The 24,960-nt window shown below is 50.4% G+C and overlaps 1 protein-coding gene and 1 pseudogene across 2 annotated transcripts; both read right to left on the bottom strand.

Annotated features, from left to right (window-relative positions):
* Window positions 1–1,599: 1,599 nt before the first annotated feature.
* LOC311200674 (olfactory receptor 14A16-like) lies at window positions 1,600–2,524 on the bottom strand (annotated as a pseudogene). The gene has a single exon. The product of its transcript is annotated as an olfactory receptor 14A16-like (transcript).
* A 16,634-nt stretch (window positions 2,525–19,158) lies between these two features.
* Window positions 19,159–24,731, bottom strand: LOC311200673 (olfactory receptor 14A16-like; the record flags this gene model as incomplete). Its single annotated transcript, XM_084274957.1, has 2 exons — window positions 19,159–19,215; window positions 23,901–24,731. The coding sequence occupies 2 exons, from the start codon at window positions 24,729–24,731 to the stop codon at window positions 19,159–19,161; spliced, it is 888 nt and encodes a 295-aa protein (XP_084131083.1).
* Window positions 24,732–24,960: the final 229 nt, after the last annotated feature.

Below are 24,960 nucleotides of genomic sequence, written 5' to 3'. Positions count from 1 at the left end.
CTATGAGGAGCGGCTGAGGGAGCTGGGGATGTTTAGCCTGGAGAAGAGGAGGCTGAGGGGAGACCTTATCACCACCTACCACTACTTGAAAGGATGATGTAGAGAGGTGGGCAATGGTCTCTTCAGCCAGGTGACAAAAGATAAAACAAGGGGCAATGGCATCAAGCTGGGCCAGGGCAGGTTTAGATTGGAGATTAGAAAAAAAAATTACTGAAAGAGTTGTCAGTGTCTGGAACAGGCTGCCCAGGGAGGGGGTTGAGTCACAATCCCTGGATGTGTTCAAAAAAAGGGTAGATGAGGTACTTAGGGATCTGGTTTAGCTTAGGATGGGAATGGTTGGACTCGATGATCTTCCAAGGTCTCTTCCAACCTTGTGATTCTGTGATTCTGTGACTCAGAAGAAAAGACACCATGGTGCTCATTAACATCCAGAAAGCCCTTACAAGCATGGCTCTTCAAGCCATTTTCATTAAAGAACTCAAGACTTCTGCAACTACTGGGATTTCGGTAGGTCCTTAGTGATGAAGATTTCAAAGGAATGTTCCTGAAGGACCTTTTTTCAGTCAAGGATACTTTCTGTCATGGCTCAGTTGATAGAAGAAGTGACAGCAGCATTCTGTGAGGGATATGAGTCTCCTAAAGAGATCTGAACAGGCAGGAAAAGCAGTCTCTGGAGATCCAACCCTGTCTGGTGAACCTTGCTCATCCCCAACCCCAGCAGTTCCCTCACTGGCCTCCTGAGACTCCCAACACTTTTCCTGGCATCCTCTGTGCTCACAGGCACAGACAGATTTCTCTGACAACAAACAGCAGTTAAACATGACACAGTTTAATACCCATGAAATCTCTCTCCTCAGCTGCCTGCTACGGCCAAGCAGCGTGTGAAGGGGGTCAGCATCCAGAGGAGATTCTATCCCAGAAAAGTTTGAACCAGATACATAGAAAGGTCACTTATCAACACACTGACCTTCTGACAGTACAGTTCATTAGACTGCTGAAAGATGGGATGTCTTCCAGCTCTCTGTAGCTCAAATCAGACAACAGAGCGATTATCGGCATCTGCAGAACCAAAGACGAAGCGGAGTTGGAATCCAGTGATCAAAGTGAAATGCATACATCCAGCTAGTCTGCTGAAAAGATGTCCTTTAGACATGGATGTATCATCAGGAGAAGAGGAAACACTTGAATGATGAGGGAGGTGAAAGAGACCACAAACAATAAACCAGGTAAAGGGAAAAGTGAATATTTCATCTACTGCCATTGGTATATTACCTGGAAATTCCCAGGTAGTCAAATGATTAAGCTGATAAAGACAGTAAATATTTTTCAAATATGAGAAAAAGAAAAAGAATGAAAAAGTATGGCACTTTCCAGGCAGACATGATACCAAGTAAGCACAGCTTTTCATTACACATTCTCTGTGTCACACAGGACCTGGAGATCCTGCATTAGTAATGGGTGAATGTGAACAATGTAATTACAGCTTAGAGAACCAGGCAGGTGAAAAAAAGCAAACCCAGAACTAAAAAAAAACTAAAAAAAGGGAGTGGTGATAAGGTGAGTTACATGGTTGGTGATACGAGCAGCTGCTGCTGCTGCTTAGAAACATCCAGTCGTCAGTTTCCACATGGCATCCTTGAGCTCCTGGTTCCTCATGCTGTAGATGAGGGGGTTCACTGCTGGTGGCACCACCGAGTAAAGAAATGAAACTAACAGGTCCAGAAAAAGGGAGTGGATGGAGGGGGGCTTAAGATTGGAAAACATACCAGTGCTGAGAAATACGCAGACCACAACCAAGTGAGGGACATATGTGGCAAAAGCTTTATGTCGTCCCTGCTTCGAGGGGATCCTCAGCACAGCCCTGAAGATCTGCACATAGGACACCACAATGAACACAAAACACCCAAAAGCTAAACATACAGTGACCACAATGAGTCCAGTTTCCCTGAGGTAGGCATCTGAGCAGGAGAGCCTGAGGATCTGGGGGATTTCACAGAAGAACTGGTCAAGGGCATTGCCATGGCAGAGGGGCAGTGAAAATGTATTGGCTGTGTGCAGCAGAGAATAGAGAAACCCACTGCCCCAGGCAGCTGCTGCCATGTGGACACAAGCTCTGCTGCCCAGGAGGGTCCCGTAGTGCAGGGGGTGGCAGATGGCAACGTAACGGTCATAGGCCATGATGGTGAGAAGACAGTACTCTGTGACAATCAAAAATACAAAGAAAGAGTTGAGCCACACATCCTGTGTAGGAAACGGCCCTGGTGTCCCACAAGGAATTGGCCATGGATTTGGGAACAGTGGTGGAGATGCAGCCAAGGTCAAGAACAGAGAGATTGAGGAGGAAGAAGTACATGGGGGTGTGGAGGTGGTGGTCACAGGCTATGGTGATGATGATGAGGCCATTGCCCAGGAGAGCAGCCAGGTAGATGGCCAGGAAGAGGCAGAAGTGCAGGAGCTGCAGCTCCCTTGTGTCTGCAAAGGGCAGGAGGAGGAACTGGCTGATGGAGCTGCTGCTGTTGGACATCTGCTGCTGTCAAGTGTGCAGACCTGTCAGAGGAGCAAAAGATTGTGAGAATTTAGGGAACTTTTCTTTGAGGAAAACCTCTTCCAGTTCTCAGGGAATAGCCTCAGTTTGACTCCTTATATTCAGGAAGACTTTTGTAAGATCCCTTTTGGAGGTCTGCTTTGTGCTGGCTTGAGTCTGCCACTGCTGGGAGGAGGGTCAGCTGGGGCTCTCGATAACTCAGTCCTGCCTTGCAGCAGTCAGTAAATAGAAGGATGGTGTGATCTCAGACTAAATCCCCTGTGGACAGGATTGAGCTTTTCAGCACGGTCACTCCAGTTTCACCCAAGGGCAGAGCAGAGCTTTGGAGCTTTGGTTTTCTCCTCACTGTACCTGAGGAGTGTTTCTTCTGTCAGAACTGCCTGACGTTGCTGCTGCAGTGCCAGTGAAATCTTCCTCTGAGTGCAGAGAGGGGAGAGCTGCTTTGTCCATCAGCCCTGCTCTCAGCTGCCCTGTGCTGGACACTCTGTAATCACACCCTGCTGTTCCCTGTAGAAGAAACTGGACTCCACAGAGAGCTGAAGAATCAATTCTGCCAGGGCAGAGCTCCAAGGCCCTTCTGTGGTCTCATCCTACCCAAGTAGGATCTCATCTCCTCACTCAGCCAGGGACACACAGGGCTCATTGCAGCTGCCCACACACAGGTATTGCCATGGCCTCAGTGCTGAGATGTCTCCTGCATGGGGCTCCTCTCTGGGGCACAAGAGTCCCTAGGAGAGCGGTGCCATTGTCGGAGGCAGCCTTGAAGCCCAGAAGAAGCCCCTAGAAATTCCTCAGTCCTACAGATGAGGCTCCTGAAGTGAAGGTCAGCTCAGTGCCAGGCCCACCAATTGACATTCCCAGAACCCCAGGTTGGACGAAGGCAGCAAGGACAGGAGGAGAAACAGAAAGAAATGCTCCAGCCAAGGCTGGAAGTTTAGGGACAGACAGACAGGCACTCAAGGGTTTTTCCTCACTGTGGGTTTGGGATGCCAAGGAGAAGACTCAGCCTGAAACCCTGGAAATCTTGGTGCAGAATCTGTGTTGTCTGAAAGAAACCAGGGGGTCACTGCGGGGAAGAGTCTGCAGTGTGGGGGATTTCCAAATCCCCACTGCCAGGGCATTTCTGAGAGCAGCTTCTTCTCCTGTACATGCTAAAATTTGTCTGGATCTGTCCCTGCAGCTGCTTCTCTTTGTCCATTTCATTTCCTGCTCTGTGCTCACAGACATCATCCATTCTGCCCTGTGCTCAGCTCTGCTCTGCAGACCCCTCCTGGCATCAGGGCTCTGCCCTGGGAACCTCTGTGTGTGCAGGGCTCAGGAGATGCTCTGACAAGTCCTAATGACAAAAGAGTTTGCACTGCTGCCTTCAATGTTATCAATAAAAGCTCAGATCCCACTTCCCACCCAGCCCACAGGAGTAGAAAATTCAAAGCAAAGTGTCTTTACCTTTCTCTTCTAGTGAGCTCTCAGCATCCATCAGCTCTCTCAGCATCCATCAGCTCTCTCAGCCTCACAGCCCCCCTCAAAGCCTACAGGCAGGGTCCCCAGCCCTGTGCCTTGGCAGAGGAGCTGCTCCTGAGCAGAGCTGTCTCTCTGCAGTGCTGCAGTGTTTCATGAGCTCCTTCCATCCCAGGAGTCCAGCCCAGCTCAGCAGGAGAAGACACGTTCTTCAAGGCTCCCTCCTGGTGTCTCACACCTCATGGGGATCACTCTATGATCTCATCTCTGACATTCTTTCCCTCGACTGGGGAGAAATCCTTGTGTCCAACAGAATCCTTTCTCCTGATCAAACCAGATCTGGGCAGGAGAATCACCTTTCCTTGTCTCCCCTTGACACAGGACCCCCAGACAGGGACAGGGAGGGGAAAGGAGTCAGGTATGTCACTCCAAGGACCTCATCCTTTCTGGAAGGGGATGCAGCTCTGGCCTGTCTGCCACAAACTCACCTGAGCTGGGATTGCTCTTGTTCTGGTGGGCACAAAATAGGCACCTTCTGCCTGGGAGCTGCTGGTCCCAGGTCCCATGGGAATTACTGGGGTCGGAGGCAAGTTTCCAAGATCCCCTTCCTCATGAGAGTGGATCTGATCTGATTGAGAATTTCTGTCAGTTGTTGTTCACCCCCTTTTGCCCATACCCAAAACTGAAGACCAGGAATGACGCTTTGGAAGCCCATGGGAGAGGCTTCCGCTCCTGACGTACACCGCAGTTTCTAGGCGCATTGGTTACCCAGCAGCTTTGTTTCCTGCACCCCCAGTTACCCAGAACTCTTATTTCTTGGAAACCCATTTTCCCACCACCCTAGTTTCCCATGCCCCCAGGTTTCCCATGCTAGTTTTTCACACACCCCCAGTTTCCCAGCACCCTGGTTTCACATGCCTCCAGTTTCCCAGGACCCAGGTTTCCCATGCCCTTAGTTTCCCAGATCACTGAATTTACAGGAGACTGGATTCCCAGCACCCCAGTTACCATGAGTCCCCGGTTTCTTGGGCTGCTGGTTTTCCAGAGCACTGATTTTCCAAGACACTGGTTTCTTGCATTCTCATGTTCCTGGCAACCCAGTTTCTCGTGCTCCTGGTGTCCGGCAGCCCCAGTTACCATGCTGCTGGTTTCCTACGTCCCCATTTTCCCACACCCCTTTCTTCCATTTACACCAGTTTCCTGGCACCCCAGTTTCCATGACCCCTGCCTTCTTGGGCCCTGGTTTCCCAGGCCAATGGTTTCCCAGGCCAATGGTTTCCCAGGGCACTGATTTTCCAGGACACCAGTATTTAGGTGCCCCAAGTTGCCCTGTACCCTTGTTTCCAGACACCCTGGTTTCCTACACACCCTGTTAGCTGGCAGCTTGGTTTCCTGGTCTCCCCATTCCTGTTTCACATGCCCCCAGTTTCCCAGCACACTGTTTTCCCAGCACCCCGGCTTCCAATGCCCCCAGTTGTCTAGCACACAAGGGTCTCCCCACCCCGGTTCCTGTGCCCTCACTTTCCTAGCACCCTGGTCTCCCAGCAACCTCTTTTCCTGCGCCCCTAGTTTCCCATGTCCCCATATTCCTGCACTACTGGTTTCCCATAACCCTAGTTTCCCAGCACCCTGGTTTCATAGAATCATAGAATCATAGAATTGTAGGGGTTGCAATGGACCTCAAGAGATCATCGGGTCCAACCCCCCTGCCAAAGCAGCTCCCTAGGACATATCACTCAGATAGCCGTCCAGACAGGTCTTGAATATCTCCAGAGGTGGAGACTCCACCACCTCCCTGGGCAGCCTGTCCCAGGGCTCTGTCACCCTCACTGTGAAAAAGTTCTTCCGCATGTTGGTGCGGAACTTCCTGTGCTCCAACTTGCAGCCATTGTCCCTTGTCCTATCCCCACAGAACACTGAAAAGAGGCTGGCTGATTCCCCCTGCATCCCCTGCTTAAGAAAATTATAAACTTTAATTAGGTCCCCCACCTTAGTCTTCTCAAGGCTGAAGAGTCCCAACTTACTCAGCCTATCCTCATAGGGAAGATGTTCCAGGCCCCTAATCATCTTCATGGCCCTTCTTTGGACTGTCTCCAGGAGATCCCTGTCCTTTTTAAACCAAGGAGCCCAGAACTGGACACAATACTCCAGGTGGGGCCTGACCAGGGCAGAGTAGAGGGGGAGGATCACCTCCTTTGACTTGCTGGCTACACTCCTCCGGATGCACCACAGGATCCCATTGGCTCTTTTAGCCACCGAGGCACACTGCTGGCTCATGGCCAACCTGTCATCAACCAGGACCCCCAGGTCCTTCTCCACTGAGCTCTTCTCCAGCAGGCCATCCCCCAGCCTGTAATGATACAAGTGGTTGTTCCTTCCCACGTGCCAGACTCTCCACTTGCTTTTGTTGAATCTCATCCGGTTTCTCCCTGCCCAGCTCTCCAGCCTGTCCAGGTCTCTCTGGATGGCAGCGCAGTGTCCTGCGTGTCAGCCACCCCTCCCAGCTTTATATCATCAGGTACTTGATGAGGGTGGATGCTATTCCCTCATCAAGGTCGTCACTGAAGATATTAAACAGAACTGGACCCAACAGCGAGCCCTGGGGAACACCGCTAGTCACAGGCCTCCAGTCAGATTCTGCTCCTCAAATCACAACCCTCTGGGCTCGGTCCAACAGCCAATTCTCAACCCACCTCACTGTCCACTCATCTATCCCATGCTCTCTCAGCTTTGCTATCAGGATGTCATGGGAGACAGTATCAAAGGCCCTGCTGAAGTCAAAGTAGATGACATCCACTGCTCTCCCTCCATCTACCCAGCTGGTGATGAGATCGTAGAAGGCTGTGAGATTGGTCGAGCATGATTTCCCCTTGGTGAATCCATGCTGACTACTCCTCATGACCTTCTTCTCTTCCAATTGCTTGGAGATGGCATCCAGAACAAGCTGTTCCATTACCTTTCCTGGGACAGAGGTGAGGCTGACTGGCCTATAGTTACTAGGTTCCTCCTTCTTGCCCTTTTTAAAGACTGGAGTGACATTGGCTGTCCTCCAGTCTTCAGCCACTTCTTCTGTCCTCCAAGACCTGTTGAAGATGATAGAGAGTGGCTCAGCAATCACCTCCGCCAGCTCCCTCAGCACACGTGGATGAAACCCATCAGGGCCCATGGATTTGTGTGCATTAATCCCTTTGAGCCGCTCCTGGACCTCCCCTACCTCAACCAGAGGGAAATTCTTCATTTCCCAAACACTCCAACTTTCATCCAGTGTCTGTGGGTGCCGGGGGGCCTTTGAAGTGAAGACCGAAGCAAAGGCAGCATTCAGTATCTCCACCTTCTCAGCATCCCCCGTTACCAGGACACCCTCCTCATTCAGCAAGGGACCTACATTATCCCTGGTCATCCTCTTACTATTCATGTATCTAAAAAAACCCTTTTTATTATCCTTTATGTCCCTTGCCAGCTTCATTTCCAAGAGGGCTTTAGCCTTCCTAGTTGCATCCCTACAGGCCCTGACCACATCCCTGTATTCTCCCCAGGTGCTCAGACCCTTTTTCCACAATTCATAGATCTTCTGCTTCTCTTTGATTTTACCCAATAGCTCCGTGTTCATCCATGCAGGTCTTCTGCCTCTCTTTCCCAATTTCTTGTTCAAAGGGATGCATCGTTCCTGTGCTTGGAAGAAGCACTGTTTGAATAATAGCCAGCTCTCACAGGCTCCCATTCCTTCCAACAGTGTAGCCCACGGGACAGCCCCTATTAAGTAGCGGAGGAGATCAAAGTTAACTCTTCCAAAATTCAAGGTAGCTATCCTGCTTTTTGGCTTGCTTCTTCCACCCAGAATCTTGAACTCAACCATTTCATGGTCGCTTTGTCCTAAGCTGCCCCCGACCTTCACCTCCCTAACGAGCCCGTCCTTGTTAGTGAAAACAAGGTCCAGCACCCGCCCTCCCCTTGTAGGCTCCTGCACCATCTGTAGCAGGAAATTGTCTTCAACACACCGCAGAAATTGTCTGGACTGCATACGACTGGCCGTGTTGCTTGCCCAGCAAATATCTGGATAGTTGAAGTCCCCCATAAGGATCAGTGCCCGGGGTCTTGAGGCTGTTCCTAACTGCTTATCGAATGCGCTATCAACCTGCTCCTCTTGATCAGGTGGCCTATAGACACTCTTACAACAATGTCACCCATACCAGTTTGCCCCTTGATTTTAACTCACAAGCACTCGACGGATGGTTCATCCTTCCCCAGGTGTTGGTAGTTGGGGCCTGGCGGTCGGAAGATGTCGGGCTGTACGGAAAGGTAGGACCCTCCCCCCCCTCTCCTCAGGTAACCAATAGTAGGCAGCCGGTGATGTAAGTGGACGGAAATGACATGGTAAACCTCGGCTATATAACACTGTGCCACTCACTAATAAACGCCATTTGCCGTCCACCACGTTGGTGTCTGTGAGCTGATGGCCCGAGCGGCCAGAGTGTGGCCGCCGTGCCACTCCTGAACCAGGTCGTCACGCCTAGAAAGGCAACAGCCAGGTGGAGCTCAATACATTCCAGCTGCTCTCTCACATAAAGAGCAACTCCTCCACCTCGCCTCCCTAGCCTGTCTTTCCTAAACAGCACATAGCCATCCATGACAGTGTGCCAGTCGTCCAGGTTGTCCTGGGGGATTCCATCCACCTTCTGTCCCCATCTTTTCACTCAGGGGTCTGGGTATCAGTAGACAAATGGTATTACTACTAAAGACTGAGGGAAAAAGACCTCAGCCTTTTTTTCATCCTCTCTCACAATTAAGTTATTGTAGATTTAATTAATTTGCTATTTGTTATTATAGAGTTAATAACATAAGTAGGGCCAGGGAGAATATCCCTCCTTTATTGTAGGTCGCAAACAAAAGGTTCGAGGGCTGAGCAAGTTTCCTGGTCAGAAACCTCCCCAGGTAGTCCAGAAGCAACCCTGGTATCCTTGGGGCTAAGGTCATTCCTAATGGTCCTAATAATGCTAGATGTCATTTTCAGGCTCTACAGGCATCCACATTCCAAAATGCAACACGTCCAGCAATAGCTCCCAAAGAAAAGGTGTGAGGGCTGAAAGACGTTTCTGGTCTGAAACCTCCCCAAGTAGTTGTCAGGATCCAAAACCAGACTAATTTGGCAGAGGTTACACACCATTGTGTTCCAATAGACCCCAGGTTGCTCTGGGTGGCTTGGGGCACCTGGGCTTAACTCCTGAGTAATGTCCAAGTAGGAGTTTTGTCATGACCAGGTCTTCACAATTTTCAGGAACAGAATTAAGACTCAAAACCAAGTCACTTTATTTGGCCAACAACAAGTGTGCAATAGAAGGGGGGGGGGGGGGAACGAAATGCAGTATCTAACACCATGGAGTTGCAGTGTCCTGTCAGGCCAATGTCTTCAGGTCTGGTGGGGCAGCGTTCCCTCCATGTCGGTCACCTCTGTTCTTTTATTGTGTTGTATTCACTCCTTCCAGGAATCAATCAGCATATTCCAAGAGCTACTTTGTTTAGCTGCACCCCCCACTCAGTGGTGGTGTGTCTGCCCAATACCATCACTGGGAGGTTTTAGGTGGTCTTCAGGGGTCTCTGGCCCCTGTCTCTTCCAGACCCCGGGTCTGGGCACATGCACAGTGGTTGGGTTAAATTTAATCAGCTCTGCATTCAGGTCCACAGGAAGGCAGGATGCATCTGGTCTTGCAGTCTGACTGTTGCTCTACTGCTGACAGTGGCGATAGCTGGTGGTGTAATGTTCCAGCAGTGTTGAGACAAACACCTGACACAGTCTCTTCATTGTTTGACACAGTCCCCTAGACCACCCTATGGCTCCACATGGCTGTTTCGTTCACGTTACGCCACGGTGGCATGAATGACAGGAGGTAAAGAGAGGAAGAAGGAAAAGAGAGAGCATGGTCACAATAGCTAACAACATCCAATTAACTATTGCATTTTTACTTCTTAAAATGTAAATCTCTTCCTGCTGGAACAGGCTGCACGGAGAGGTGGTGGATGCCTGATCCCTGGGGGTGTTCAAGGCCAGGCTGGATGTGGCCCTGCGCAGCCTTGTGTAGCTCCAGGCCTGGAGGTTGGTGGCCCTGCCTGTTGAAGGGGTTTTGAACTGTATGATCCTTGGGGTCCCTTCCAAGCCAGACCAGTCTGTGATTCTATAATTATCAATTCAGAACATCTATGCATTCTGGTACCTGTGTGGTTTTGGTGATACAAAGCAGAGTGTTTGTGGCCTTTGTGGTTCTTGTGGTCTGCTGCCCTGGTCTATTCTGGTTGGGGTCGGCATACACAGTAGGAAAATCGATTTCCACACCCCCTTAGTCTAAGGCACATGTTTTGTCGGGGTCTCAAAACTTCTGTTCTAGATTTAAGCAAAGACAAGTAAAAACACCCTATTTAATATGTTCCATACTGCTGATGGTGTCGTTGGGCATTTCTTTAACGCCCTCAGGTGAAGCAGGAGTTACAAATTGCCTATTGGCTACAACATGTTGAATCAATCATATAAAACATGGAATAATACGTGGTAAAAATAACAATGTGGTGAATCCACATGTCAAATAAAATAGGATTCACTTAACCCATGGCCCAATGGGGAGCCAGGACAACATATCAATGTCCCAGCCTTCCCCTGTTTGAACGGGGACATGGGCTAACTTCTGTATTCTGGCTGTGGTTTGTTTAACAACCTTGCCATTGTCATCTATTTTCAAACCACAATTAGAATCATTTATTACCACCAATGGCTCCTCCTTTGGCTGGCAGGTAATTGAGAACCATGTGATGTGTTAATATTGCTCTTCACATTTGTGCCCCTGATTGGCCAATAGATGGAGGGCATGAGCTGTGTCATTAGTAATAATTCCTACGATGGCTTGTAGAGGAATAATGCGATTTAGATTATAGATTGGGGCTCGAGCAGCCCTAATCCATTCGTTAGGATTCTAGGTTGCAGGTCCAAAATGTTGTACGACACATTGGAGGGTCCACCTGTCTTTTCCCCAGGACTGGCTACTCCCACCTGCTATAGAAATATCAATGGACCCTCGATATCAACTGAGGTTGTCATAGACCTTAATTCCCAAACTGAATGGTAACTTCCTGGTTGGTTATGCCAACCAGGTTCTGCCACAAGACAAAGGGTTGGATTCCATCAATATCTCAACTCCCATACGATTCCTATTAGACCAAAAGATATCAAATTGGTTTTGATGACCCATGCCCAACTTAGCCATTGAGGAATGAGTTTTACTCATCAGTGGTGTTGCTCAACATGCACAATAACATGTCACCTCTGACAGGAAGAGTGATTATAAGTTGCACAATAAATGAGTCGACACCCACAGAAGATACAAGGATTTCCACACCCGAAGGTCCAATCACACACACTGTGACCCACAAAACATCCATTGTTGTCATTCCAATTCAGACAATATTCCCCCTTTTCTGGAACTGGGGTTTTCCATGGGTTTGTTTCCTCATTCCAATAGAATGAATCGTTTCCAATGGTTATGTCACTTAGATCACTCAGGAGCCATTTCGGGGATATTGTTTCAACGTCCATGGCCAGTCTTTAAATCCTCAAGAGCTCCCACATACCCATCAATTTGTCAGGTTAAAAACGTTGGGCACCTGCTGGCCTAAAGTTATAAATCCATTTTGCCACCCCAGGCTGAAGAAGGGGGCACACAAGTTTCCCCAGATATTAAAGGTGGTGAGAATGGTCGACCAAAACAATGTTCGTGATAGTCTGCTCAACGTCCTATAAATATTAACAAAGCAGTTATTAACTAAACTATACAGACAATTAACAGCTTCATCTCTTCCTTCAAGCAGGTGTCAGAGATTCCATCTGGAAAAGAAAAGAGAAAAAACCCAGACTCAGTTTGTATTAAGGAACTGGTCGTCGATTGTTATTAGAAGGATGGAATAATCCACCTTGTATTGACTTTGTGTTCCTTCCCATGGGCATCTTTTGCTTTCCAAGCGTATTTGTTGAAGGGCTCAGCCAGGACGAGGGGAACGGTCCCAATGGTCGGCATTTCTACCAAGACTGGCTGATCAGGAGAGAAAAATGGCTTTCCTGGGGTGCTGTGGGGCTTGGGGATTAAATTTGGGGTTTGGGACAAAAGGCATTGAGTCGGAACATCCATTACTTCCCCAGCAATCACTGACTCGGGGAACTGCATCCCAGAGTCGTTCTGCCCAGTGTGGCTTGTGAGCTTTTAAAAACCCTTTCAAAAGCCCATTAGTTCTCCCCACTATCCCATTAGCTTGGGGGTAACACAGGGTGTGAAATCCCCTCCTGACTCCTCCTTCCTTAGCCCACTCCTGCCCCTTGGCAGCAGTGAAATGACTGCCCTGGGCTGACTGAACAGACTGGGGGTTGGCAGAAAGCAAAACCCATTTGTCAGGGCCCACCCTGGATGTTCTCCTGCTGCTCCTGGAAATGCCTGGGCTTGGACTAGGCCAGAAATGATTTCCACTCCCACTAATCCTATTGTTTCCCCTCCACCTTCCCAAGGGCTCCAATAGAGTCGATTTGCCAGGCCTCCCAAAGGGTCTTTTTCTCTCTCAGCTGGAGGGGGGTCTCTTCCATGGGGTGCCGCTCTAGCCGCAGGCAGCATTGTTCACAGGCCCAGAGCCAGGTGGGGCAAGCTTCCCAGTGACAGGCCACCCCCTGGCATGTGCCTCCCTGTGGGAATCCTTGAATCCTGCCTGGCCACGTTTCACATGCAGCCATTCCAGGAGCCTGTCCCACTTTCCTCTGAGCTGGTCCTCTTTCTGCAGAGGGGCAATGCTGGCCAGTTCCTCTGAGCTGAGGGAGCTGGGCCTCGTTAGCTTGGAGAAGAGGAGACTGAGGGATGGCCTTATTCAGGTTTAGAAATAAGCAAAGGGCAATGGGTGCAAGCTGGAGCAGAGTTCCACGTGAAGAAAAGGAGAAACTTTCTCACTGTGAGGGTGACAGAGCACTTGGACAGACTGCCCAGAGAGGTTGGGGAATCTCCTTCTCTGGAGACATTCACACCCTCCTGGATGTGTTCCTGTGTGGTTTAGTCCAGGTGATCCTGCTCTGGCAGGGGGGTTGGACTAGATGATCTTTTGAGGTTGCTTCCAGCTCCTAACATTCTGTGATTCTTGGACCTTGGATTCCCCTGCACATCTCCTGGAGCACCTCTGGCCACTCAGGTTTCACCGGGTGTTGGTATTTGAACACCTCCTTCTTGGCCTCCCCCCCATTAATTCCCCTGGGAGTTGGGACCAGCAGCTCCCAGGAAGTGGGTCCCTGTTTTGTGCTCCTTGGAACTGTGGAAAGAGGAATCCCAGCTTTGGTGAGTTTGAGGCAGACATGGGCCAGAGCTGCATCCCTATCCAGCCCCAGCGCTGCAAAGCAAGGATGAGGTGCCTCAAGTGACTTGTCATACTCCTTACCCTCCCCAAGGGGAAAGAGTCCCCTTCCTCTCCTTGCCTGGGTGTCCTGTCTCATGGTGAGACAAGGAAAGGTGATTCTTCTGTCCAGTTCTGGTTTGATCAGGAGAAAGGACTCTGCTGGACACAAGGATTTCTCCCCAGACAAGGGAGAGAACATCAGTGAGAACTTCAGTTTCTTTCCAAGTAGGTTCCCTGGAGCTCCAGGGAGGAGTCCAGAGGGGACGGAGGGTATGATGTCTTCACCTGCTCCTCTGCTGCGAGCTGGGCTGGGCTCCTGGGATGGACAGTGGGAGCTCAAGAAATACTGCAGTGCTGCAGAGAAACAGCTCTGCCCAGGAGCAGCTCCTCTGCCAAGCACACAGGGCTGGGGACAATGCCTGTAGGCACCGAGGGGAGACCTGTGAGGCTGAGAGAGCTGATGGATGCTGAGAGCTCACTGGAGGAGAAATCTCCACAGCACTCTGCCTGGTATGTCTGTGGGTGCAGGGCAATGCAGGTTCTGTTCCTGGAGGGATCTCCTAAAGCTGGGACATGGGAGAGTGTGTGGGGTCTGTCAGGAGGACAGGTTCTCTGTAGGACCAGAAAGTGCTGCCTGGAAGGGAAGCCCTTCTGCCCCATCAGAGGGACAGGGCAGGACAACTGTCTTCTGCTGGGCATGGCTGCAGAGGTGTGAAGCAGCGTGTGCACCCAGGGGTGCCCAGGGCTGTCCTTGTGAGCAGGGTCCCTGCGCCCTGGGGGCTGTGTGCTGGGGCAGGGACTCTGCTGCTGCCAGGGTCAGCACTCAGCCTGCCTGCTGGGCTTTTCACAGGGATAAACAAGGACCTGTGTCTTGAAGGAGTGACCAATCGAAGAACATCATAAGGTCATTCTGCAGTAAGACAGTGCTGCCTGGATCAGCTTTGCTCCCAGCTCCAGCTGATCCTTGAGAAATTGGAAACAGATTTGAGGAACAACATCAAGGAAGCATTTTCCCTTAGGTAGACTCTTTGCTTTGACTTTTCCTCTCCTGTGGGCTGTGCTGACTGTGTAGGTGGGAACTTATTTCTCCCCTCAAGAATATATAATGAAAACTTGATTCTCATGAAGATGTTTGAGCTTCTCCTGAGCCCTGCACACACAGAGGTTCCCAGGGCAGTGCCCTGATGCCAGGAGGGGTCTGCAGAGCAGAGCTGAGCGCAGGGCAGGTGCGATGAGGTCTGTGAGCACAGAGTAGGAGGTGACATAGGCAAAGAGGAGCAGCTGCAGGGACAGCTCCAGGCAGCAGAGACTTTGTCACAGAGGCACAAAAAAGGAGCTGCTCACAGAAATGCTGTGGCAGTCGGGATTTGGTACCTCTCTGACATCCCCCACAGTGCTGATACGTTCCCACAGCCATCCCCTAGTTTCTATCCTCCCAGCAAAGACTCTGACCCAAAGTTCCAGGTTTTCAGGCTGAATCTTCTCCTTCGCAGCCCAACCAGCAGTGAGGAGAAACCCCTGAGTTCCCATCTGTCTATCCCTGTCCTTCCAGCCTTGGCTGGAGTATTTCTCCAGTTTCACAATCCTGTTCTTGTTACCTTTATCCCACAATTGCCTTGGGCTCTGGGCATGCCCATTGGTGGGTCTGGCACTGAGGTAACCCTCACTTTCAGGACCCCCATCTGTAGGACTGAGGACTGGATTCCTCGCCTCTCTGTGGGGTCCAGTTTCTTTTACAGACAACACCAGGGTGTGATCACAGAGCGTCCAGCACAGGGCAGCTGAGACCAGGGCTGATGGTCAAAGAAGCTCTCCCCACTCTGCACTCAGAGGAAGGTTTCTCTGGCACTGCAGCAGCAATGGTAGGCAGTTCTGACAGAAGAAACACTCCTCAGGTACAGTCCAGAGAAAACCAAATCGCCAAAGCTCTGCTCTGCCCTCAGCTGAAACTGGAGTGACAGTGCTGAAAAGCTCATTGCTACCCACAGGGGATTTAGTCTGAGATCACACCATCCTTCTATTTCCTGACTGCTGCCAGGCAGGACTGAGTTCTCAAGAGCCCACAGGTGACCCTGCTCAAGCCAGCACAAAGCAGACCTCCCAAAAGGGACCTGCCAGGAGTTTTCCCAAAAAAAGTGTGCCAATCTGAGGGTATTCCATAATAACTAAAATAGGTTTTCCTCAAAGAAGAGTTCCCTTAATTCTCACTGAGCCTTTTCCTTCTTGGACAGGTCTCCACACTTGACAGCAGCAGATGACCAACAGCAGCTCCATCAGCCACTTCCTCCTCTTGGCCTTTGCAGACACACGGGAGCTGCAGCTCCTGCACTTCTGGATCTTCCTGGGCATCTACCTGGCTGCTCTCCTGGGCAATGGCCTCATCATCATCACCATAGCCTGTGACCACCACCTCCACACCCCCATGTACTTCTTCCTCCTTAACCTTTCATTTCTCGACATGGGATGCATGTCAACTACTCTACCAAAATCCATGGCCAATTCCTTGTGGGACACCAGGGCAATCTCATTCTGGGGATGTGCTGCACAGGTCTTCCTGGTTTTCTTCTTGGCTAGTGCAGAGTTGTCTCTTCTGACTGTCATGGCCTATGACCACTACGTTGCCATCTGCCACCCCCTGCACTACGGGACCCTCCTGGGCAGCAGAGCTTGTGTCCACATGGCAGCAGCTGCCTGGGCCAGTGGGTTTCTCAATGCTGTGCTGCACACAGCCTGTACATTTTCATCACCCCTATGCCATGGCAATGCTGTTGACCAGTTCTTCTGTGAAATTCCCCAGATCCTCAAGCTCTCCTGCTCAGATGCCTACCTCGGGGAAACTGGAGTCCTTGTGGTCAGTTCCTGTTTAGGTTTTGGGTGTTTTGTGTTCATTGTGGTGTCCTATGTGCAGATCTTCAGGGCTGTGCTGAGGATCCCCTCACAGCAGGGATGGCACAAAGCCTTTTCCACCTGCATCCCTCACCTGGCCGTGGTCTCCCTGTTTATCAGCACTGGTGTGTTTGCCTATGTGAAGCCCCCCTCCATCTCCTCCCTATCTTTGGACCTGGTATTGGCATTTCTTTACACAGTGGTTCCACCAGCAGTGAACCCCCTCATCTACAGCATGAGGAACCAGGAGCTCAAGGATGCCATGTGGAAACTGATGACTGGATGTTTCTAAGCAGCAATAAACTACTCATCTTCTTCTGCATATCGCTGGCCATGATACTCACATTAGGATCAGTCTGTATTTAATAGGGACTTTTAGGTGCTGTGGTGCTTTTTCCTTCTATTCTGTCTCTGATATAATAACACCTTCATCCCATACCTCATGCAGTATCTCTGGTCTTGTTTAACTCAGACATGGCAGCAGAAGAAACACTCCCCTTCCCTTCTGCCTGCATCACCTCCAGTCTGCCTCTTCATCTCTCTGGTCATTCAGGTGTTTCCACCTCTCCTGATGGCACAGCCATGCCTAGGGACATCTTTTCTGGTGACTGGTGGGACGTCTGAACTTCACTTTGCTCACAGATTTCCACCTCCACTTGCTCTTTGGACATTCAGATGCCGCTCAGCTCTCTGATTTCTGCTTTGAATTTCAGTGAGTTGGAAAATGTCCCGTCGCTCAGAAGTCCAATGAACTGTTATGTCAGGCAGTCACTGTGTTGATAAGTGACCTTTCTATGTACCTGATTAATACTGTTCTGGGAGAGAATCTCCTCTGGAAGCTGACCCCCTTCACACGCTGCTTGGCCGTAGCAGGCAGCTGAGGAGAGAGATTTCATGGTTATTAAACTGTGTCATGTTGAACTGTTGTTTGTGGTCAGAGAAATCTGTCTGTGCCTGTGAGCACAAATGATGCCAGGAAAAGTGTTGGGCATCCCAGGAGGCCAGGGAGGGAACTGCTGGTCTTGGGGAAGAGCAAGGTTCTCCAGACAGGTTTTGATCTGAAGAGACTGCTTTTCCTGCCTGTCCAGATCTCCTCAGGAGACCTCTGGACCAGCCCCCATTGCAGCATGCTGCTGAACTGTCTTCAGTGACCTGAGATGTGACAGAAACATTTTTTCCTGTGAAAAAATCCTCCATTGTGAAACTCCTTTGAAATTTTCATCACTCAAATAAAACCTCTCCAATTAGTTATACAAGGTCTATTTTTTTAAAGGAAATGACTTGAAGAGCCATGCTTGTAGGGATTTCTGTGTGATTACTGAGCCCCATGGTGTGTTTTCTTCTGAGTCCACAGACTTCAGATACCAAGAGGAGAGTGAAGAAACCTCTCCAGATATCAAAGTCAGGAGTAATGCCCATAGTACCTTGAAGAATTAACAAGCCCTAACATGAGCCATAACTGACAAAGCCTCCCCATGGGCTCCTTAGAGCAGACAACTGGAGGCCATGAGGACAAACCCAGGCAAAGCACAGGCAGCTCTGATGCTGAGGACACCCTGGCTTGGTCTGATGAAACAGAAATGCCAAGTGCTGATCCCCAGCCCCTGGGCAGGGAGATCCTGGCCCCCACCACCCTCACCTGTGTCTCAGGGCTCTTCCTTGGGATGTGGGGTGTGATGCCAAGGGACAGACAGGGGTATGATACATGGTGTACTCCCCTGGGGTGGGTGCAAGGAGGCAATGATACTCCATGGTTGTCAGGACAATGTGTCTCCTCTGAGGCCTCTGTGGCAGGGATATCAGCCCTAGTCAAGGAGTCAAAGGCCTGGCTGCCACCCTTGGCCATCTGCACCACAGCCCATGCCACACTGCCCCACGCCTGTGTTGTTTGCCTGCAGGCTGCAGGCACCCAACCACTTTCCCCACCTTGATCTCACTCCATGATGTCCCTGCCTGTACTGCTGTCTCTCCCTCCTCTCCAGCTGTTCCCACAAACACAAAGCCACCAGCTCATCTACACTTCCTCTGAGTGACTTTTATCACCACAGCACTGCCCTCAGAGTAGCTTTCCTTTATCCTCACGTCCACTCTGACCTTCAAAGCTGTAGTTTCACCTTGACTTCCTTTCTTACGTTCTTTAATGCAGCACAAAAGGGCTTCCCTCAGCCTCCCATTCCCCAGGCTACAGAAGCCCAAGTCTCTCAGCCTCTTCACACAAGACCCCTAGCCATATCTAGGCAGGCTTTTATCTGACAACATGACAGTTCCTCCCCTTCCTCCAGACCGGGGAGCCCCACACTGGGACTGACTGCTCCAGACTTGGCCTCACTGGTGCTGAGTCCAGATGGATCAGAACAGCCCTTGTCTGCGTGGCCACCCTCCTGACAGTGCAGCCCAGTGTGCTCATGGCCAGATTCCTGTTCAGCACCTCTGACTGCTATGGCTTCCCCTGGAATGACCAAATTCTTCTCCTTGCAGCCAGTTCTCCACCCATCATGTCTGAGCTGCCTTGATGTGGAACCTTGAGCTTCCTTGTCCTGGAACCTATTCTCGTGGTTTCACCTCATGGGGGTGACCACATGGAAATTAATTCCACTCCAGATAATTAAGATCAGAATAAGAAGATCTCTTCTGGATGGGAATCTTCTTGATGTTTTTATTCAAATGTAATCCCAGAGTTTCTCAAGGTTTGTTTGAAGTGACGCTCCACTTTGTTAATGGTTCCTGTGTGCTTGCAGATGGCTCTCCAACTTGTGGTGCCACTAACAAAGGGACAGCAACAGGTGTTAAAGAAGGTGAGAAATAAGAAACAAAACCAAGAGATCCTTTCTAAATGACGTTGCAGTGGGCCACTGGAAGAAGCCTCATGTCCTCACAGTCTGCTCCCCCTCTTCTTGGAACAGAACCACTGTTGTAGCTGTCTGAGGGTCAAAACAGGAGGGCTCAACTCATGAGAATGCGTTTGGAGGACAGTGATGATGTTACTAGACTCAGACAATCACAGAGTACCTGGCTGAAAGGGAACTCAGAGACTATTTGGTCCAACCATTTTTGGCAAGGGCTCAGTCTCAAGAAAAGCCCCACACAGACCAACTGGCCCCACACCCCATCCCACTGACTCTTACAAATGTCTGGTGTTGGGGAATCCATCACTTCCCACAGAATATTGTGCAAACCCTGGTTCTCAGGGTAAAAGTTTCTTCCTATGTCCTGTGGGAATCTCTCCAGCAGGAACTTGCACCCATTATTCCTCAGCTATTTCATGTGATTCCTTCTAAAAACAGGAGTCTCTCCCATCTTTGTAGACAGCCTTTCAGTACTGGCACCTGTTGGTGAGGTCTCCCCTAAGCCTTTTTGTTCTGAAGGCTGAACAAACCCAGCTCCCTCAGCCTTTCCTCAGATGGCAGGCTGCCCAGGCCTTGGGTCATCTTTGTGGCCCTTCTCTGCACCTTCTCCAATCTGCACAGAACTTCTTTCTTTTTACAGCAGCGACCAAAACTGCACCCAGAATTCCAGGCATGGCCTGACAAGTGCTGAGTGGAGTGGGACAGCGACTTCTTTATGTCTGCAGGTGATCCCCATGCTGAGGCACCTTGGAGTTGTTTGCTGCAGCAGCACTCTGTTTATTCCTGGTGAGCTGCTTGTTCACAAGAACCCCCAGGTCCCTTTGCACAGGGCTCTTCTCCATCCAGGTGGATCCCAGTCAGTGCTGCACTCCTGGGTTATGCTTTCTTACCTCCTAGACCCCACACTTGACCTTGCCCACTCTTCCAGCCTGTCCATATCTTCCTGCTGGGTGGCAATCCCTTCCCAAGTGTCTACTTTCCCTGCTGAGTTCAGTATAACCCACAAACTTCATCACGGTTAAGTTTTGATAAAAGTTCAGGAATCTTCTTCCAGCTCCCCAGTGCACGACAGCAGGGCAGGACTGTGATTGCCTCACAACTCTCTTGTATATTTGGAGTTGTTCTTGGTACTACTACTTGCAGGGAGAAGTTTAATGAGATTTCACAAGGGCAAGTGTAGGGTCTGTCATCAGGGGAAGAACAACCTCAGATACCAGTATATGTTGGGGACTGGCCTGTGGAGAGCAGCATAGGGGAGAGGGACCTGGGTGTCCTGGTGCACAGCAGGGTTATCATCAGCCAGCAATGTGCCCTCCTGGCTAAGAAGGCCAATGGCATCCTGGGGTGTTTTAGAATGGGTGTGGGTAGTAGGTCAAGAGATGTCCTTCTCTTGCTCTCCTCTGCCCTAGTGTGATGGCACCGGGAATGTTGGGTCCAGTTCTGGGCCCCTCAGTTCAAGAAGGACAGAGAACTCATGGAAAGAGCCCAGTACAGAACAATCAAGAGGGTTAAGGGAGTGGAACACCTTCCTTATGAGGAAAGGTTGAGGGAGCTGGGCCTCTTGAGCTTGGAGAACAGGAGACTGACGGGTGACCATATTCATGTTTATAAATAGATGAAGAGCAGGAGTCATGAGGACGGAGCCAGGCTCTTCTCAGTGATGGTCAGTGATAGGACAAGGCACAATGGGTACAAGCTGGAGCAGAGGAAGTTCCATGTGAATGTAAGGAGGAACTTTCACACTGTGAGGATGACAGAGCACTGGGACAGACTGCCCAGAGAGGGTGTGGAGTCCCCTTCTCTGGAGACATTCAAACCCACCTGTGTGATTTAGTCTAGATGATCCTTCTCTGGCAGGGGAGGTTGGACTGTGTGATCTTTCAAGGTCCTTTCTAACCCCCAGTGTTCTGTGATTCTGTGATTCTGTGGCACTACTTCTATCACCTGTTGCAAAGTCTCCATTATCTTCAGAAGTGCCATTCCCATTTCCTTACTTTAGCGGGGGGTGGGGCTGGTGTTGGGCTTTTTACAGTGTAGGACAAAGGCATTTTCTCCTCATTCCCTTTCCTGCTATTCCAAACACACCTACTTTATTTCTATCCATGCCAGTCCCTTCCCTTCTGCAGATGAACAGGCTGAGGAACAACAGCTCATTCCCAGGAGCAAAATGAGCCAGCAGAAGAAGGATGAGGCAAAGCAATATGGCCCATTCAAGATTGAACATGGCTGATCTCAGCACTGGCATAAAGGAGACCTTTCTCCTGCCAAGCACTTACTTGCACACCCCCTCAGCACCATATTGCCCCCTGCTACAGCAGGGTTATGAGGGGTTGCATGGTGTTTGGGGGTATAAACATGCTTGGGGAGTTAAGATAAGGCTGGAGAGGCGGGGGGGACACTTACTGTTGCTGGGGGGATGTAGGGGTTGAGGCAGGGTCTTGGGGGAAGGTATGGTGTAATTTGAAGGTGAAAAGGAAGGGGTTTGGAGGAGTAATGTGGTGCTGGTGGGTATAGAGTTTGCTGGGTTATTAATGTTTGGCTGAGGGGGCTTAAGTGGTGCTGAGGAACCCATTAGTGCTGGGGAGGTGGGGCGTGGGGGACGCAGGGTAGTTCTGCGGGGGACATGGGAGGATTTTTTTGGGGAAGGGTGGAGTTTGAGGTTTATGGGGGCATTTGAGGGGCAACAAGGTGTACTAGGTAGGTTTAAGGCTGGGCTGGATGTGGGGGTTAAATTCGGGGGAACCCATAGATGGTCGGGGAGGTGTTTTGGGGGGAGGTATAGTGCATACTGGGGAGAGATATGTTGGGACTTGAGGGGGAAAATAAGAGTTTTGGGGTTATGGGGAGTGTTGGGGGACCAGCAGTGGTGCTGGGGTTTTAACACAGTGCTGGGGAGTGAGGGGCGGCACCCGTGGGTTCTGGAGGGAGCCTGGGGGTGGTGTAGGGAGTGCTGGGGGTGTATGAGTGGGATTTCTTTGGGGGGAGCAGGGGGTCAAGGGGAATACAGAGGGGTGGGGGGTGCCTGCCAGGGTGCCTGGGAAGGGTTAAGGGTGGGCTGGGAGGCAGGATGAAGGTGTGGAGGGCACCCATGATTGCAGAAGGGAGGGCATCTGGAGGGTGTAGAGAAGTGTTTGGGTGAGATATGAGGGGATTTGGAGGTGAAAATGAAGGGGTGGGGGTAATTAGGTTTTGGGGATCCACCAGGGGTGCTGGGAGGATTAATTGTGGGGGCACCCATGGGTGATGGGAGGGGTGTGGGGATGTTGTACAAATGTTCTGGGGGTGGATATAAGAAAATTTGGGGGGGTAAAAGAGGAGGTTTAGGGTAGTAATATGGTGCTATACGTTTCAGCTATACCAGTGCCCACCTTCCAACCTATTAAACGTCCAACAGTATGTCCCAAGCAAAAGGTTTGAGGGATGGCAGATGTTCCTGGCCTGAAACCTCCCCAAGAGTACACAAGCAGCCCCATAAATCTTGAGGCTCATGAATTCCCAGCCAAGGGAACAGTCCTAACAGTGCCAGATGTCATTTTCTGGCTCTTCCATAGTCCAACATCCAACATGCTGAACATCCATCCAGCAATGGAGTCCCAGGGTCTCTAACACCTATTGCTGGCATTTCATTGGAGGCATCACAAGTTGGAGAGACACCTGCAAGCACATGTGGACCATTAAAAAGATGGAGTTTCCCTTCAAAAAGACCTCGATAAACCTTCACAGGTGACCCAAAATTGGCCAAAGAGGGTGTTCCATGCCAATTCCATCAAGCTCAGCATAAAGGGGGCTGGTGGGGGGGAGGAGCACAGGGCTCTGAGCTGTAGGGCCTGAGCTGTGTGGTTTGGTGAGAAACTGCACTGGGAATCACCAGTGTGGTATAATTTACTATTTTTTATTGTTTGATTTTCCCTCCCTTCCCCCTGTCTCCAATCCCTCCCACCCCACATCATCCTCCTAGAGAGAACGTGGCCTCTTGATGTCCAGCTCTTGGCTGGAACGAAACCAGGACAAAAGGTTCCAGCACAACACCCACACATCAAGACAGGCTCAGACATGACAGGTGGAGAACAGACTGCAGGGAGAAGAATTTGGTCATTCCAGGGGAAGCCATAGCAGTCAGAGGTGCTGAACAGGAATCTGGCCATGAGCACATTGGGCTGCACTGTCAGGAGTGTGGCCACGCAGACAAGGGCCCTTCTTGTCCATCTGGACTCAGCCCGAGTGAAGACACCTCTGAAGCAGCCAGTCCCAGTGTGGGGCTCCAAGGTCTGGAGGAATGGGGAGGAACTGTCATGTGAAGGGGGTCAGCATTAAGAGGAGTTTCTCTCCCAATACAGTTTCAATCAGATATATATAAAGGTCACTTATCAACACGCTGACCTTCTGAGAGAACAGACTTCTGAAAGATGGGATGTTATCCAACATTCTGAAACCCCACAGGTGGAGACGTGATCAAAGTGCAAGAATCCATCAAGTCTGCTGAAAAGATGTCTTTAGGCCTGGAGCAGGGAGATACTACATTAGGAATGGCATAAATGTGGACCATGTTGTTAAGGCTTAGAAAATACAGAAGGAAAATAAAAACCTAAAATCCTTACAAACTAAGACTAGTTATAACATGAGTTACATGGCCAGATGGATGTAGAAGATGAGCAGTTTATTCGTGCTTAGAAAAATCCAGTCCTCAGTTTCCACACGGCATCCTTGAGCTCCTGGTTCCTCATGCTGTAGATGAGGGGGTTCACTGCTGGTGGAAAAACCGAGTACAGAAATGACACCACGATATCTAAAATTGGGTGGGAGATGGAGGGAGGTTTCAGATAGGAAAAGAAGGCAGTGCTGACAAAGAGGAATACAACAGCCAGGTGAGGGAGGCAGGTGGAAAAGGCTTTGTGCCGTCCCTGCTGCGAGGGGATCCTCAGCACAGCCCTGAAGATCTGCACATAGGACACCACAATGAACACAAAACACCCAAAAGCCAAACAGGCAATAACCACAATGACACCAATTTCCCTGAGGTAGGCATCTGAGCAGGAGAGCTTGAGGATCCCAGGGATTTCACAGAAGAACTGGTCAACTGCATTGCCATGGCAGAGGGGCAGTGAAAATGTATTGCCTGTGTGCAGCACAGCACTGAGAAACCCAGTGCCCCAGGCAGCTGCTGCCATGTGGACACAAGCTCTGCTGCCCAGGAGGGTCCCGTAGTGCAGGGGGTGGCAGATGGCAACGTAGCGGTCATAGGCCATGACTGTGAGAATATAGTACTCTGCAATGATCAGAAATGCAAAGAAAAAGAGTTGAGCCACACATCCTGTGTAGGAAATGGCCCTGGTGTCCCAAAAGGAATTGGCCATGGATTTGGGAACAGTGGTGGAGATGCAGCCAAGGTCAAGAACAGAGAGGTTGAGGAAGAAGAAGTACATGGGGGTGTGGAGGTGGTGGTCACAGGCTATGGTGATGATGATGAGGCCATTGCCCAGGAGAGCAGCCAGGTAGATGCCCAGGAAGATCCAGAAGTGCAGGAGCTGCAGCTCCCGTGTGTCTGCAAAGGGCAGGAGGAGGAACTGGCTGATGGAGCTGCTGTTGGACATCTGCTATTTATGGGCATGGAGACCTTTTAAAGGAGGAAAAGGCACAGTGAGAAATTAGGGAATTATCACTTAAGGAAAACCTCTTCCATTGTACATTGACTCTGTATTCAGGAAGACTTTTGTCAGGTCCCTTTTGGGAGGTCTGCTTCGTGCTGGCTTGAGCATGCCCATGCTGGGAGGAGTGTCAGCTGTGGCTCTCGAGAACTCAGTCCTGCCTGGCAGCAGTCAG

The sequence above is a fragment of the Gallinula chloropus genome, assembly GCF_964237585.1.
Source record: "Gallinula chloropus genome assembly, chromosome: 24".
Lineage (NCBI taxonomy): Eukaryota > Metazoa > Chordata > Aves > Gruiformes > Rallidae > Gallinula > Gallinula chloropus.
Note: the sequence above shows the minus strand (reverse complement) of the source record. Positions and strands in the feature narration are given on the sequence as shown.